Genomic DNA, 18565 nt, shown 5'->3' with positions numbered 1-18565 from the left:
AAAATGAAATAAATGTAGGCAGAGTGCTGGTACAAATGATAAGACAGTTCTGTTTAGGTGAACTGGAAAAAGTGTCATAGAGAAAACATTAAGCTATATGGGTCCTGAGGAATGAGCTCACCAGATAAATGAAAAGCGGAAAAGGCATTACAATCATAAAAGTATAAATCAACACTGCCCATTGGGAAATTATCAGTACTTACTTACGTTTGTCTAGAGCTTACGAACTACCAGGGACTGAGCCTGAGGAGTTAAGATCATACCACAAAAGTATTCATGCTAGGGCGATTTTAAATTAGATGTTTTCTTAGAGATAATGTTCAGTGTATATCCAATATACAAGCCTACACAATAGAAGTATTTGTATTACAGCACTCAGAATACTTCTTTTAGAACAGGCTTCCTCTTCTACACTTATGAGTAACTTAAGGGCCAAGTCATGCACACATATCTTCTACAGGCCTTTATTCCTTCAAATTAAATGCATATGATCTGGTACACAGCAAGTGCTAAATAAATTAAACAGGGGAAGTATATTTGACAGAAGAAACCATTTCAGCAGTTCTTAAAGCAGTTAGTCAAGGGAATTAGTTTATTTATATAAACTATAAGATTTACTGATACAAATATTATTTATCAGTCTGGTATACTCCTAAGGAAAGTGGTTCTCCATGAAGTGAAAAAGACTAGATTAAAAAGTAGTATGTAAAACGCAACCCACTGTATCTCTATTATAAGTACATATGCATTTTAAAAACCCAGTGAACTATTCATAAAAAAAAAAAAAAGATTTAGAAAACTACACCAAGAACTTTGGGGCCACAATGTCCAGGTTCCAATCAGCTTCCAAGCACTTACCAACTCTGTGATCTTATGCAAATATTTTAATCTTTCTTTACCTCTACTTTCATAAAATGTGGAAAATAACAGTATGATACCTCCATGGTTTATTGTGAGGATTAGAAGTTATAAGGCACTCAGAATAATGTCTGTATAACTGCTTCTTAGTCTTATTTTTTCTCATTCACCAACAATAAAATTATAATCATAGATTTTACCTATACTTTAGATTGATTTATGAAAGGAATCTGCTTTGATCCAGAAGACTTTTAAAATCTTTTTTTAAAGGTTTAGAAAAAATTAAAAATATTTAACTTTTAAAATTTGACCAAGAATTTCCAGATGCCAATCCTTGTGTTAATCTCTTTCAGCAAGTATCTCCCTAAGTCATTTATACCCTAGAAACCTGCACACCTCCTCTAAATTTCATGAAAAAAAAAAAAAAAGAGAGAAACGGCACATTCAGACCCACGTTTCCTGTTTCTAACGTGGGTCTGCAGAGATTTAGCAAATTGATCCATAGTTATCTACAAATGCTTCATGAAGTTTTCTACTTTTTAGTAAAGAAAATTTCAGAAAATCACTTACTTAAAAAGTACCTAAGTTTACAGGTTCTACCACAATCCCAGTTATAAAAATTATGACAAAAATATAGATAATATGGCAGGTAAGAAGAGCAAACATTTATCAACACAGTCCTCATACTTTCTTGTTCAGAAAGACTGAGTCTGTATCAGTATGATACTTGAATACATCAGAAACAGAACATGCAAATCACAGTACAAAGAAAAGTTGTTTCATACAGCACTCATTAAAATGAAATGATACCAATCATAACAGATTATTGTAGTAGAAAATTAAACTGAAATAATTTTTGATTGTTTGAATATAAACAGGATTTAACTACAAAAAATACGTTCTTCACTGTTTTGGACGTAAGATGCTGTATGAATCACAAGAATGTACCTTGAGTAATTTATTACATTTCAAATAAGCTTCTACTATGTGCTATATACTGAGTTAACCATAAGAATAATAAAGCTTAGATTATTTTCACTACTCTGAAATATCCTAAAAGAGAAGTCCTGCTGTTTCCTCATCTATAAAACAGATCAAGGGAACCTTATATCTAAAACCAGTGAAGTTCATAAACTATATCAAAAATGTCAAAATTTTAAAGTATATATAAATTGATTATTGAGCAAAATAAATTTGTTTGCATCTAATAGAATCTTACATTTCAAGAGAATAATTATCCTTAATATAAGAAATTAATTACCTGAGTTATCACAAAAAAATTTTAATGATCTGATTTTTCCACCCACCTCTGAAAATGATGACTATATAGCTGTGTCGGAATACCAAGAATACGATCATATATAGCTGTAACTTCTCTCAGGTTTCCCTGTTCATTTTCCCAGTTTATATACATTTCCCACAGTCTGTCCGAACGGAAATCTGTTCCCGCAGCTAGAACAGCATGCTCAAACGTTCTGAAAAATTAAATTACCTCTATGTTATCTTTCCAAGATAAAATCACTTTAAATATATTATTTCTGCATTTTGCAATATATACAAACATCAAATCAGTAAGTCATACATTTGAAATTAATATGATTTATATGTCAATACCTCATTTTTAAAAACAAAATATTTCTAAATTTTAGGAGATGTTAAATTCAAAATTACATGCAACTTTACAAGTATAGATTAAAAGAAGGAATAATAGACAAGTGCATATGACAGCTGCTTAAAAAAAGGGAAAATATAAAGGGAATAGATAAATGTACTTTTATGTAGCTGTATATTATTTTATATACCATAAATGTGCAATGCAAATTACACTACAAACATATAAGAGTGACAGAGCAGACACTAAAATACTTGTTAAACTTGAAATGTCTGTTGAATAGATTCCTCTAGGGCAAAAGACAAAGTGACAACATTTATCTTAAGAAACAGTTGTCTGACAAAACAACTCTCCAATGAGGGGGTCCAGCTGCCTCTTTGGGTAATGAGAAATATACATATACTTTAAAACTCAAAATTCTTTCCTGATTCTAAAATTGCACAATTAATGTTTACTAAAAAGTCATTTATTTTAAAATATTTACGCTCATTTCAAGAGATTTCTGTAAGCAATTTTAATTACAGGATTTGATACCTCAAAGGGATAAAATTTCAGATACATATTTTCAAAATAAATATTATAATCAAGAGGGATTTTTAACAGTATAGAACTATACTACCTAAATTAATCTAAAACTAAACAGAATCCCAAAGCACTAAGAATTAGGTGGAACAGAGAAAACAAATTCTAACATTCATCTAACACATAAAAATACAAAATATTTTTCTAAAAGGATAAAGAAGCAGGCATTTTCCTGAAAGGTCTCAAAGGAAACAAGGAAGCTATAGAAATTAAAGGCATGACACTGGCTCAGTATCATCAAAATGGATTAATAAAACAGTTCTCAAGAAAATAAACCCATATATTTTTGAGAATTTAGAATATGATAAAAAAGTTATTGGTATTTTAAATTCATACACAAAATAATTAGCCAATGAAGACAAGACAGACTGTTCAACAAATGGGAGAAAAAAAAAACGTTAATCTCTGATTCACAGAAGACACAAACGAAGGTTAATCTGTCTCACAAAAGGTACAAACTAAGTATCAGATAAATGAGGGACAGAAAAAAAAAAAGTCTACAAAAAGAATTAGTAGAAAACCCAAGATTTAAATACCCTTGTCAAGACAGGCACCGAACTCAGAAACTAATAAAACACTGAAAATTGAACCACGTTAAGAAAAAAATCAAACACCTCTACACGATAAAAATACCCAATGGAAAAATGCTTTAAGGCCCTAAGGAAGTATTACTTTCAACTCAAAATTCTATACCCCATGGGATTCATCAATTGGGTGTTTCAGATATACAGGTTCAAAAAATTTTTTTTCATTCCAAGCATCCTTTATCAGGAAGCTATGGAATTCACTCCTCTAAAGGTATGCAAGAACCAAGAAAGAATAGAATCTAATTAATAAACTAATAAACAGAACTTAGAAGGTAAAGACATCTCCTAGGATGATGATAATAAGGAAACCTGTAAACAGCTGCTATACAAAAGAATCAGAATAGGACCACCAGTGCAGATTACAGAAGAGGGGGTCCCAGGACGGCATCTCCAAGGGGTCAGGGTAGAATTTACAGATCTCAGAACATAATTCTCTAATTTTCAGATTAAGTAGAATAACACGATACATGTATTTTTTTTACTTTCAAAAAAATAACTTACATAGATAGTAATTGTAATTGTGGAAAGTGAGTAGTATTGACTACTGAAAGTAGCTGTTGGAAGGGGTAGAAAATTTTAAGTGTTCCAAGAAAGCCAGGCAAACGGAAAAAGAGGCAGAGGTAAGAAAAGGGGTAATCATAGGAAAAACAAAAAGCTACGAAACCTATCCATATAGGAAAGATGAGGAATGGGAAGACAGGGTATAAATGAACTAAAAATTCTCATATACCGTAACAGAATGATAATGTCTACAGCTAGTGAAAGAGAAGCAGAAAGCAGTAGAGTGCTATTGCTATCAACATGTTGGAAAATAATAGAAGAAACAGCTAAAATATCTGAAGAGAGGTGGAAGGACCACTTTTTGTTACAAGTAGTTTAACATTAACTGTCTAAACTATATGCACATACTTTGATAAAAATAAAAACCAAAAATACATTTTAAATTCCTATAATTCAAAGGATAATTCAGAAGTAAAATAATCATATAACTAGGCAATGTGAAAATGGCTTATATAGACAGCATCTGAAAAGAAAAGACAGTAAACCAAGATATGTAAATCAAGAAACCTAAAGATAGGTGAATTGAGATAATGAAACACTACAGAAGGTTTAAAAAAAAAATATGCCGTGACTGGGAAAATGACTACCTTCATACACTATGAGAGTTTAAAACTGGTACCACTTTTAAAGGAACATTTGATAAATGTAGCTGTGTATTTCCTTTGATACAAGTTCCATTTCTATAGTGCTCTACATAAATACTGACTTATAAGAGATATTCACTACAGCACTATTTCCTATAAAGATTTGGTTAAATAAAATACAGTACCTTGATACTGTAAGGTTAAAAAATGGTAGGGAGAAAGTCTAGAACATTGTTAATTAAAAAAACAAAGACAAATATGTATAATAGATATACACACAGATACATGTATATCTATATGTATCTGAAAGAATAAACACCAAGTCATTTACCATGAGGGGAGACGGATTGAAGACATAAGAAAACAGCGTATGGAATGGTGGAGGAACTTTATTATGTACATTTTTTAATAATCATGCGTAAGTTTACTAGGGTACTTTTTTACAGTGAAAAAGCATATAAAAGTTATACTTTCAGTTTAGCATTGATAGTAGTTCTATTATCAATATCAGAATACCTGACTTATTTATATCTTTAAATACTTAGTTTCACATACCCTCTTACAGTACTGTTTGTCTCAGGATCACCAGGGTCCAGTGTTTCTTTTAAGAAGTTTATATAGTGTATCCAAAGGTCAACACTCAGAGGTATTGCCTGAAGCCCCCGGCGATACACCTAAGAAGAAAACAACAAACTGTACTTCAAATATTTAATTATGTCTTAACAGAGAGGCAACACTGTGTTATCCGGTGAACCTTAGAAATACTAATTACTGGAATTTTGTTTAAATAATCTACCATTACCATTTGGGTGGAGGTTGGATAGAACATGGCAATGTTCTGATCCCCACGTGCAGAGTCTTGATCTTCAAAGCGCAGCAGTCCCTGCATTCTGACCGGGCTGTGTGGGCAGGCTTTGGGTTACAGACCATAGGGCACAGACCCATTAGAGCATCAATGACAGCGTCTGACCAAAAATGCAATAAGACGTAGCAAATGTGACTAGCAAACCAACTATATTGTTTGGAAAATGAGAAATAAATGTAAGTGAGAGAAAAGCCCTGCCCTACTTGTTAAGCTGCAGTGTAATACAGAGGCTTGCACTGCAAAGCTTGACAAACTGTAGAGGTTTAACGCACCTGCCAACAAAGAGAGAAAATATTAGCTACAAATGCCACAAGAGTGACAAATGCAAATAAAATACCCTATAAAATTGTTTGACCATAAATCGTAGGTACTGCCAGCCAAAAAAAAAAAAAGTCTTTGCTTTGTTATTATTTGGCTTACAGTACCTAATGGAGATAATTTTATTCAGTAATGTACGCACCTCATCTGATTGTTTAATGTTGTCATGTCGCTTTTCAAGGTCTGCATACTTTTTCCAATAACCATAGCAATACGGATAGTGTATGAAAAATTTGTCAAATGCTTTCCTGGCAGCCATCAAGTGATTCTGATGAAAATAAAACAAAGTGTTTAAACATCTTGAAAATTTCTGTCACAAAAGCATTTATTATTCCTTCTAATATACAGGCATACCTCAGAAGAATTGCGGGTCTGATTTCAGACCACTGCTATAAAATGTGTATCACAGTAAAGCAGGTCATACAATTTTTTTTGTTTCCAAGTGCACACAAAAATTCTGTTTATATTCTATTGCAGTCTAAGTACGCAATAGCATTATGTCTAAAAAAAGCAACGTATATACTTTAATTTTAAAATACTTTATTGCTACAAATTGCCAAAACAATTATAAAACAGTAATATGAAATACCACTGATCACAGGTGACTATAACAAATAATAAAAAGTCTGAAATATGGCAAAAAATATCAAACATGTGAACTAAACAGGAAGGGAGCAAACACTGTTGGAAAAACAGCACCAACAGACCTTCTCAATACAGGATTGCCACAAACCTTCAATTTGTGAAAAATGTAGTATCTATGAAGTTCAATAAAGTAAAGCTCAATAAAATGAGGTATGCCTGTATCATCTCAAATAAAATAAACGGCAGGCTTAAAAACTATTCACTCAACAGCTTTGAAACAGAAGGAACTAGTTCTGTCAAACAGCAGGGTAATATTTTTTTTTATTTTAGCAATTTTATACACATATACATACACACACCAGTCTTTACAAACATTAGAATTTGATTATAATACTCTCTGTAACGTACAAATGCCACGAAAGCTATTTTTTGAAGCTAAAATATATATATTATTTATTCAACTTAATCTGAAAATCATAAAAGAGGCAACTTCAATTACAAAACAATAAGGCTTAGTCTGATATTGTTTAATCTAATCCCATTGAAATAATTACTAACCTCCTGTTCTACATACTGAAGCAAATATACCCAGCCTGTAAAATCCTGAGGATTACTTTCTACAGTTTTCCAAAACTTTTCATATTCTGGAGGGAAGTTTGCTTCTGTTTCTGTCACTGGAAGGTCCACAGTACTTGCTATTTCATTTTCTTCTGTAGTTGTGTTCACATTAGGAGATCCATCGGGTGACTGCTCCATTTCTGTAACATTCATAATCTCCGTACTAAAATCAGCAGACTGCTCTACCGCTGCCTCTGAACTGCTGCCTATGCTGCCATTACTGGAATTTCTGTACTCATCCATGTGAGAGTTTTGCATAGCTGTTTATTTCACCTTCAGTTAATGATCTGTGGAAACAAAGAGAAACAACTTCCAAATGTTTATTTGGCATTATCAAAGCCATCTTTTAAAAGCCTGTTAGCTATTAAAAGAATATATTAACTTGATTCTTGAGCTCTCCTGTAAGTCTGATACTCAGGTTTAGTAGTTGTTACATTATAAGTTAAATTCTATAACATATAAATTTTCCAAAATTCTGCCATTTTATTGTTGACTGAGCAAAAATAGCTCTTTCATCTATTAAACAACTGAATATTGTGCTAGCTCCCTAAAGAAGCATTGAATTCAATGCTTCTCAGCTAGCTAAGAATCTAAAATTTAATGTCTGAATTCTATCCTGATACCAATCCTGGCAAACAGCAATATTTTTAATATCTGTCCTGGAGGCTAAAGGTAAAACTAATAAAACAAACTGTGGTAATGGACATAAATGTTCCAGAGGGAAACGCATAACATAGCTTAAGGCAGATTTTTAGAAAAGAGAAGGTTAATATTGTTGAAATTTTTAATTCTAGAAGATTTTATTATAGAAGACATGTATTATTTTAAAAAGTTAGAGAGTGACTTTTAAACTGAATACACATTATTAAAAACATATTTATGAGAGAATCCCCTGGTGATTCAGGACTCGGTGCTCTCACTGCTGGGGCCCTGGGTTTGATCCCTGGTTGGGGAACTTAGGTCCCATAAGCCAGGCAGCCAACAGAACAACGAAAAAAAGCACAAAAAACTGTACTTATGAAAGTTTTACCACCTGGATAATTACTTTGTAAAATCTTTAAAATTAAGTCATCTTACAGTTAAAGCCATAAAATAATAAAGAATTATTATTTTTTCATAATTCACTTCATCTCTTCCACTAACAGTTTAAATGGAAACTGATTCATTAAATTATAGGGCATGTCTTTTTTTAAAATTATGGATTATTCTCAAAACTGAACAGACCATAAAATTGATTTACTCCTAAACTACATTTCGAATACATAAGTAGTTAACACAGTACAATTTAAAAGAGGATTAAGGCTTTAAAGGTAGTAATTCAAAGAAAGAAATCCAAGTGACCAATAAACATATGAAAGGATTGTAGCTTTACTAATAAAGATGTGAATTAAAACAATGAGATATCAAATTGGCAACAATTAAAAAGATGTATCTGGAGGACATTCATGGAAAATATACCAAATGGGATTTGTGCATATTTTATGTTAGATAAATAATCAGACAAAAAGCATATGATTAAAAGCATTCCCTGGAACACTGTATTATAGTGAAGAGACAATGTATTAAGTACATTGCTTTAATAAATGCCGTATCTGTACAATCAAACAGTAAAAGAAATATGTGCACCTGTGATACCTACTACATATTATTATATAGATGCTACACAGATCTGTAAGAATATATACCAAATAAAACATACTAAAAATATTAGTTGGTGTTAATATTAGCCCAACTAATATTTTGGGCTGATGCTTGTTTTTGTTCAGAGTGGCGATATACCTAACCCCATGTAAGGATTCGGAAAAGGCAATGGCAACCCACTCCAGTACTCTTGCCTGGAAAATCCCATGGATGGAGGAGCCTGGTAGGCTGCAGTCCATGGGGTCGCTAAGAGTCGGACACGACTGAGCGACTTCACTTTCACTTTTCACTTTCATGCACTGGAGAAGGAAATGGCAACCCACTCCAGTGTTCTTGCCTGGAGAATCCCAGGGACGGGGGAGCCTGGTGGGCTGCCGTCTAGGGGTCACACAGAGTTGGACATGATTGAAGCGACTTAGCAGCAGCAGCAGCAGCATGAGACTGAAAAAGGCATCTGCTGCAGAGCTCTTATAAAGATGTTGCTTTTTTGATAAAAAAGACAATCAGCAAATAGTGTAGGCTCTACCACTTTATTCTTACCTTGAATGTGAACATATCTGAAACAACCTATATTAACAAAGTCAAAAGGACTGGCCAGAAAAATGAAGAAATGCCAGCCCTGACATCATCAAACTGCTAACATGCCAACTTTATACTGCAAGAGAAAGTAAGTCCCTATTTGTTTAAACTATTATCAATAGATGGGTTTTTCTATTACTTGCAGAAAAGTACACTCCTAACTAACCCACAAACAATGCATGAGAATGTTCATTTTTCCATCTCCCCTCGTTAGCACTAGGTATCAAGAAACTTAATTTTTTTCATCTGATTAAAAATGAAAAACAGAAAGTAGTACCTCATTTTGATCTGCATTTCTTTAACTACAAGGAGGTTGAATTTCTATTTTCTTTTTTTTCTTAAATGCTACTTCACATCCTCAGTCCATATTATTCATATATTTTTTGTGTGTGTATGGAGGGCATCTTTTAGACTGTCATGGAGATTTGAACTCCAGATTTTAAAATGTAGTAGTATTATACTACATTTCAAAATGCAGTATGAAGCAAAATTTTTCCCAATAAAAGGATAAACTTAAAATTTATTTCAAAATGCAGTATGAAGCAAAATTTTTCCCAAAAAAAGGATAAATTTAAAATGTTAGATCAAGTGAATCTGAGGCTGAATGCCACTGAAAGAATTAGTTATAGCCAGGTAACTCTGGGGAATATTTTTTAAAAGGAGGTAGAGAAGGGGTGAAGACAAAGGGAGGTTGGGAGAGGTTGGGTGCGGACAACAAGTTCCCACTACTCGATGGCATATCCAGCAATATACTACATTCCTTGTAGAGAATACACAGATAGTTTTCATTCTTAGGCTTATGAACTAGTTGAAAAGAGATCAAAAACATGCAAAGCAATTATATAAAATTTCAAATGAAACAAGTCAAAATTTAGAGAAATCTATTGAAAACCATAGGCATCTAGCAAAACTTTACAAAACAGAATTTAGTCTTCACTTTGAAAAGTGAAGTCGCTCAGTCGTGTCCAACTCTTTGCAACCCCATGGACTGTAGCCTACCAGGTTCTGAGGAGCCTCTCAGTCCATGGAATTTTCCAGGCAAGAGTACTGGAGTGGGTAGAAAAAGAATTATAAATTATTTCAAAATAAGAAATAGACCACATGACTTGACAGAACAACCTTTCTTATTAACAGATAAGAAGATGGAAATTAGGATTGGTTCCAAGACAAGGAGATAAGATTGATCAGAATGAAGAGGGCCTGCATTGGGAAAGTGAAATGAAAGTAAGCAGGGCAGAACAAGAGGAATTTGAAAAAAATAATAAACAATCAAATCTAGAAAAAAGAGTTTCCTTCTACTGCATTACTGACTATTGTCATAAACTTTTCCAGGTTTACCATTTTTGATCCTAGGAAAAGGCGCAGAAGCTTTTCAACTTATTTTGGTCTCTTTTGTCCCCTACATTAAAGAAAAGACACTACTGAAGATTAATTTTCCAGACATAAATTAGTCATTATTTTGTGTTTTTTAATTTCAAAGCATACTGCCAAAACAAAAAAAGATTGTTCATTGATACATTCTGAGTCATTTACTACTTGCCCTATTCTAACTGCATACTTAAGTGGGACTTAAGTTTTTTCTGGAATCAGCAAATTTACCACACCCCTGCATCATCACAGACTATCAACTACTCCACACCCTGCAATTATAGTGTTATAAAACGAGTTAAGAACATCAGCCTTGTCCTCAGGGAGATCATTTTTCTGATTACTTCGAAAATCACAGGACCAAAAGAAAAACACACTAAAGTTATTTTTAAATAAGTTATTCTAACATATACTTCATAATATGGCAATTACTAACTGGGAGGGATTGGGGGCAGGAGGAGAAGGGGACAACAGAGGATGAGACGGCTGGATGGCATCACCGACTTGATGAACATGGGTTTGGGTGAACTCCAGGAGTTGGTGATGGACAGGGAGGCCTGGCGTGCTGCAATTCATGGGGTCGCAAAGAGTCGGACACGACTGAGCAACTGAACTGAACTGAACTAGTACTAGTATATTCTTAACAACAACCATTAACTTTGAACTTGTGACATAAAACGGCAAAGTTGTAAAAAAATAATTATCAAAAGGAAGAAGACAACAGTGTGGTACTAGCATAAAGATAAACAGACCAATAGAATAAAAACATAAAGCCCAGAAATAATGTTGGACAAGAGTTACAAGATTACTCAATGGGGAAAAGACGGTCTCTTAAACAAATGGTGCTGGGAAAGCTGGATCGTCACATGCAAAAAAAAAAAAAGAAGCTAAACCCTTAACTTACAGCATATATAAAAATTAACCCCAAATGGACAGAACTCATAGAAGAAAACATAGGGGGAAAGTTTCATGAAAGTGGACTTGGCAATGCTTTCTTGGCTATGATACCAAAAGCACAGGCAACAAAAGCAAAAATAGACAAATGGAGCTACATGGCAAATGGCCGAATAGGAGGAAACATCTGTAAATCTTATATCTGATTAGTAGTTAATACATATAATAAAGAGCTTCTATAAATGAACAAAAACTCAATTAAAAATGAAAAAAATGATTTAAACAGACATTTCTCCAAAGAAGATACACAAATGGCCAAGAAACACATGAAAAGATGCTCAGTATCACTTATTAACATAGAAATGCAAATGGAATTCACAATATCACCTCACACCCATTAGGATGGCTACTATCAAAAAATAAATAAAACAGGAAGCAAGTTTTGGCAAGAATGAGGTGAAATTGGAACCTCTGTGCACTTATGGTGGGATTATAAGATGGTGCAACTGATACAGAAGACAAAATGGGGTTTCCTCAAAAAATTAAAAATAGAACTACCATGAAATCCAAAATCCCACCTCTGAGTATATGGTCAAACTAACTGAAAGCCAGGTTTCAAAGAGCTATCTGTATAGCCACGTTCACAGCCACATATCCAAAACAGTCAAAGGAGTAAGCAACCCAAATGTCCAACACAGATGAGGAAATAAATACAGTGTGATATACACATACAACGGAGTATCATTCGTCTTTAAAATGAAGGAAATCCTGTCATACGCTACATGGATGAACCCTGAGGAAATTATGCTAAGTGAAAAAAGTCTGTCACAAAAAGACAAATGCTACATGAGTCTACTTATATGAGGTATTTAGAGTTGTCAAATTCATAGAAACAGAAAGCTGATGGTGGTTATGAGGGACTAGAGATGGAGAAAAGGGGGGTTGTTGTTTTAATGGGTATAATTTCATGGGTATAAAATGAAAAAGTTCTGGAAATCTGTTAAAACAACCATGTGAAAATACACAACACTACTAACTGTACACTTATAAATGGTTAAGGCTTCCTCAGGTGATTTGTGGTTAAGAGTTCGAACTTCCACCACAGGGTGCATGTTCACTCTCTAGTCACGGGAACCAAGATCCCACAAGTCTGCTTTGCTGTGCAGCTTAAAAAAAAAAAAAAGGTTAAGAAGGTCGATTTTATCTTACGAGTTTTTACTACAGCAAAAAATTTTTTGATGGAAGAAGATAGCTAAACTATAATTCAATTAGAAAAGAGGAAATCCCAGAGACTAGGGATCAGAACTTTCAGTTCTTTCATTACTAGCACAGTAAATATTACAAGAGGGTACAGGAGGGTGAGTCCTACTTCTCTCCCTTAAAAGGATGAGATTCTAGTCAGTCTTACTTTCCTCACTTCGAAAGGAGACAAGTAATACTTATACTATCTGCTTCACAGGGCCGTTGAGAACATCAGATGAGATAAACGCATGTCAAAGTCCTAAAACTATAAACTCACATAAATGAAGAGATCACTTAAAACAAGTTCCTGGAAAGTATTATCCAAACTTAAGATGTTATACTTTAAAATTGTCTCCTAGGTGGCTCAGTGGTAAAGAACCCACCTGCAGTGCAGGAGACCGGGGTTCAATCCCTGGGTTGGGAAGATCCCCTGGAGAAGGGAATGGCAACCCACTCCAGTATTCTTGCCTGGAAAATCCCATGGACAGAGAAGCCTGGTGGGCTGCAGTCCGTGGGGTTGCGAGAGTCAGACATGACTTAGTGGCTAAACAACTTTAACATTAACAAGGAAAATACAAATGAACTTTACAGTGCATCTAGAATTTGCTGTGCAGAGACTTTAGGAGGTGGAAAAAACCTACTGACTTTGACGTCAAGAAACTGGTGGTAATCAACACAGTATTCATCTGAAAATATTTTATTTCCTGACTTTTCAATTTTAGATATTTTTTGCCATCTATTAGATAAAATACAGGTTTAATTATTATACCAAATACACATGCACAATCTTCCTCTCATGTGCTTCCAATGTAGTTCTATTTGGCTGGGGTTCAATCAATATTCAGGTTTACATTAGTATGCCTATGCAAACATTTTTTTCAAGCTACTTTGTATACTACAATCACATTTCCTTGCTTCTACCTCTTTAAATCTATCATTTTCATATGCTTCACTGCCTTTGAAAACTGACTCCACATCCTTGAAGAGACCTTATAAAGGTCCTTTAAAACTGTCACTCATACTTATCAATCCCATTTCCCCTTCTGGTGCCATCCTTTCTGAAACCATCTAACCTTCTGCAACAATTTAAATTTGCTCGTCTTATCTAGGATTGTCTCTTCATTTTGATATAAAGAATTCCTTTCACTTATCCCCTGGAGTGAATCTCATTTATAACAAAATCTATTTCTTCCTTGATTTACTCCCTCTTGTAGAGAATCATTTCTGTAATTCTGAAAAAAGGTATGTGGGGTGAAAAAAGGTAAGACTTTCCAATTCTAAAATCCTCATGAGAGATGGTACTGGGATGTAATTTTTTAATTACAAAATTAATTATTTTTTCCAAAAAATAAATAAAATCCTCATAATTAAATGAGTATAAAATTCTAGAATGAAAATATTTTTTTCTTAAAAGTTTTAAAGCAACTTATTCACTGTTTCCTACCATCTGATGTCCCTATTGAGAAAATCTGACATTTTTATTTCTTATCCTCTTCATGTGACCTGTTTTTATCTCCATGGAAGCTTTTAGTTTCTCTGTTTATCCCAGATGTTCTGAAATTGCTTAACGATGTGCCTTAAGATGAGTCTTTTCCAAAGATTCTGCAACGCATTCATTTGGAAGGCCTATTTTAATCTGTTTACATCATTAAGTTCTTACATTCTATATCTATTATTTATTTGATAATTTTCTACTCTTGGTTTTCTCTGTTGGATCCACACTGCTCAGGTGTTGGACTTCCTGGATTGATCCTCTACGTATCTTATCCCACATTTTTCTTCTATTCCTTTCACTTATTCTACTCTGTGATAACCCTGTTACTGAGTTTTTAATATAACTTTCTTTATTCTCTGAATAATCAATATTCCTTTTTCACGGGTGCAGTATCTCCTGCTATTTCTAGAATATACTTTAAATTCTCTTGTTCTCAGCACTGTCTCTTCTGAGTGTCTTTGACTACTTGTTTTGATCTCTCAAGTATAGTGATCTTCAAACTTTTGTTCAAGAATAAGTATGAGGCAGTAGAAAACAAACCAGACAAAGTTGACAATGGGTGGGCTTCAGTGCAGGATGGTATTCTTTTTTTTCTTTTTTTTTGGGCCAGGGGCGGGTGGGTTGCCATGCTGCACAGCTCAGAGGACCTTATTACCCCAACCAGGAATCGAAGCTGCACCCTTAGCAGTGAAAGCTCAGAGTCCTCCACTGGGAATTCTTAGGATGGCATTCTTTGAGGGTAGAACCCATTAAATGTCAGTGTTCTACACTGGTTCCCTTGGGTTATGTTTTGCCAAAGAAGAATGTTTCAACTTGAGTAAGGCAACAAGCATTCTGGGAGCAAAGACAACAAACCAGGCTTGTGATCGCACCATTCAACACAGACTTTCTTTCAAGTTCCTATTTTCACTAAGACCCTTCACCCCTGCCCCACCTCCCACCAGCTATGCTAACTTCTCTGGTTTTACCCTCTTCAAATAATGAACATCCAGTTCTTTGCTGGCTATACTAGAGGGAGAAGGACAATTTAGCTGTGAACAAAACAAAATCCCTGTTCTCAAGGAGCAGACATTACAGTGGGGAGATGGAGGCTTTCTTCCCTAAGTAAATTTCTTATATATATGTGGTATCAAGTGCTAAAAATAAAAGAGAGGATGAGGTAGCAGGAAAGCCAATCATGCAACTATCTAGAGGAAGAAAATTACAGGCAGCAGAAAGAGCATGTTCTGAGATAACTGCTTTGCTTGCCATGTTCACAGAAAAACATATCAGTAAGAGACAGTATGAAAGGATTTGCTTAAACATCCCTCAATTTGACTTGAATTCTTCTAAAATTTGTCTTTACTAAGTATATCAAAGTAAACCTCATGTAAACACCTATTTTATCATTTTTTGCAGGTTCCAGGATTTTAGTTCCCTGATCAAGCATCGAACCCATGCCCCCTACACTGGGAGCATAACCACTGGACTGCAGGGAAGTCCCTAAAGGTCTATTTTCAAAAAGCAATGTTGAGGGGGGGAAAAAAAAAAAACAATGTCAAACTTCCCCAGTGGTCCAGAGGTTAAACATCCACCTGCTGTGACTTCCTTGTTGGTCCAGGGTCAAGAATCCGCCTTGCAATGCAGGGGACACAGGTTCTATCCCTGGTCAGGGAACTAAGATTCCCACATGCCGGAGCAACTAAGCTGAACCCGTAAGCTCTGGAGCCTGTGTGCCACAACTACAAAGCCTGAGCACCAAAACTAGAGAGTCTGTGCACTGCAATGAAGATCTCATGTGCTGCAATTAACACCTAACACAGCCAAACAAATAAATAATTGGGGAAAAAAAAAATTCCCGGAGACACGGGTTCAATCCCTGGACCGCTTCATGTCAAAAAGTATTCTGCCCGTGTTTTCCTGTGTTTCCCTCACCTCTTTTATAATCTTCCTTCCCTTTTGCTCTCAAAGTATGTGTTCCCCTAAGCATACTATAAAAATTGAAATACATAACAATTATTTGTCTTCCTCCTTCCCTTGGTCACAATGGATGAAGTATCTCTGCTGCTATCAATGGTCAAACTCTGAACTAATGACTTGGATCACTTCTCCCACCTATCTTCTCAAACATGTTGCTTCTTAAATTATCTTCACGGTCTCCTTATCAGTTTCTCTTAGTATATTAGATTACTTCCATTACCCTTCAAATATGTAAAAATACCTTTCTTTTATATAAAAATTTATAATATACGTAACTTAGCTTAAACTTATAGAACAAACAAAGGACAATCATAAGCTATGTTGAGGATTTAGATTTTGTTTCAAGTACAACAGAAAGACATTGAAGCTGTCTAAGCTTATCTCTACACTACACCCTCCTTGTTGTTCAGTTACTAAGTTGTGTTCAACTCTTTCCGACCTCATGGACTGCAGCACACCAGGCTCCTTTGTCCTCCACTATCTCCCGGAGTTTGCTCAAATACATGTCCACTGTGTCGGTGATGCTATCTAAGCATCCTGCCTTTGCCGCCCCCTTTCTCCTTTTGCCTTCAATCTTTCCTAGCATTGGAGTCTTTTCCAGTGAATCGGCTCTTTGTATCAGGTGGCCGAAGTACTAGAGCTTCAGCTTTACCATCAGTCCTTTCAATGAATATTCAGGGCTGATTTGCTTTAGGATTTCCTTAGGTTTGATCTCCTTGCAGTCCAAGGGACTCTCAAGAGGCTTCTCCAGCACCACAATTTGAAAGCATCAACTCTTCATCTCTCAGCCTTTTTATGGTCCAACTCTCACATCTGTACATGACTACTGAAAAACCATAGCTTTGACTGTACGACCACTGTTGGCAAGGTGATGTCTGCTTTATAATACGCTGTCTAGGTTTGTCACTGCTTTCCTCCAAGGAGCAAGTGTCTTTTAATTTCATGGCTGAAGTCACTGTCCACAGTGATTTTCTATATCCTCCATTTACCCTTAAATTTGGATTATCACTACTCTGAAATTCTCCCAAAGTCACAATCGCTTTGTTTATTAAATCCAACTGGACATGTTCTGATTCATCTTTCTGATCTACTCTTCACTGTATCCAACAGTAATGATGACTTTCTCCTTGAAAGGCTGTCTCTTCTTGCCCTTTTTCTAACATATCACATCCATCTAGTTTTGTTGGGTGTTCCAGTTCAGCTCATTTCAGCTTCAGGACCTGAGTGTATGTAGTTTTTTCGTCTGTCTGGAATGCTGCCCCAACTCTCTACCCCACTCAAAGCCTTCAACTCAACTGAAGCCCACTAACTAATCTGGGCAAATTTAAACATCCCTGACTGAAACGTATTCCCAGACCCTCCAAATAAGTTTATTTCCCCCAATGATGCTTCCACAGCATTCTTCCACGGCACACAATCACATTTGTGATACTCATTCAATGTCTTTTTCTTTCTAGATTATAATTCCTTCACAGTAAGGCTCAGGTCTACCGATACATGGAGATACAGTACACATGGAGGTATGATACACACCTAATCCACTGTTTAATAAGTAAAAAAGCATCACAGTCCTTACCCTCCCCACCCAGAGTCCTAAACCTAGCTTAGATCTCCCGCATTGTAGGCAGATGCTTTACCGTCTGAGCCACAAACAAAGTCTCATAACAATTGGGAAGGTGTATAATAAAACATTTGGGTTAAAGCCTGATAGAACTGAATTAAAGATCTGGCCTAGTTACTCATTAGGGAACTTTGAGCATGTTTCTTAACCTTTCTAAGCCTCATGCACAAATAATCACACATACCTTGCTATAAAGATTAACTATCCTCTTCATTTACACTGTTATGTTACAATATAATTATCTTCCCTTTTGAATAATGTTTTTCAAACTTCAGAATGCCTTGCACCAGCTTATTTTTTTTAAAGAAAAAAAAAAATCAGAGTGCATTGCACACATTAAGGGCACACTGTTGAAATACACACAGAATCTGACTACTAGATTATTGAACTGCAATGTTACATGTACATCCTATTATGGCTAGTGGCTAAGTCACTTCAGTCGTGCCCAACTCTGTGTGACCCCATAGACGACAGCCCACCAGGCTCCCCTGTCCCTGGGATTCTCCAGGCAAGAACACTGGAGTGGGTTGCCATTTCCTTCTCCAGTGAATGAAAGTGAAAAGTGAAAGGGAAGTCTCTCAGTTGTGTCCGACTCT

The 18565-nt window shown here is 35.2% G+C and overlaps 1 protein-coding gene across 5 annotated transcripts in view; it reads right to left on the bottom strand.

Annotated features, from left to right (window-relative positions):
- The window catches only part of PRPF39 (pre-mRNA processing factor 39), a 35232-nt gene that overhangs the window by 13917 nt on the left and 2750 nt on the right, over window positions 1–18565 (bottom strand). The window contains exons 2-7 of one of the 5 annotated variants that reach the window (XM_010836125.1): window positions 7111–7457; window positions 6110–6235; window positions 5853–5921; window positions 5587–5749; window positions 5340–5458; window positions 2166–2333 (exon numbers count right to left, since the gene is read on the bottom strand). In XM_010836125.1, coding sequence (XP_010834427.1) covers window positions 2166–2333; window positions 5340–5458; window positions 5587–5673 — 374 coding nt within the window. In that variant the 5' untranslated portion in view covers window positions 5674–5749; window positions 5853–5921; window positions 6110–6235; window positions 7111–7457. Of the gene's footprint in view, window positions 1–2165; window positions 2334–5339; window positions 5459–5586; window positions 6236–7110; window positions 7458–18565 lie in introns of those variants that run through there. The other 4 variants (XM_010836124.1, XM_010836123.1, XM_010836122.1 and 1 more) reach the window with 4 other exon arrangements.

Source organism: Bison bison, unplaced genomic scaffold (assembly GCF_000754665.1).
Source record: "Bison bison bison isolate TAMUID 2011002044 unplaced genomic scaffold, Bison_UMD1.0 scf7180017864061, whole genome shotgun sequence".
NCBI lineage: Eukaryota > Metazoa > Chordata > Mammalia > Artiodactyla > Bovidae > Bison > Bison bison.
Note: the sequence above shows the minus strand (reverse complement) of the source record. Positions and strands in the feature narration are given on the sequence as shown.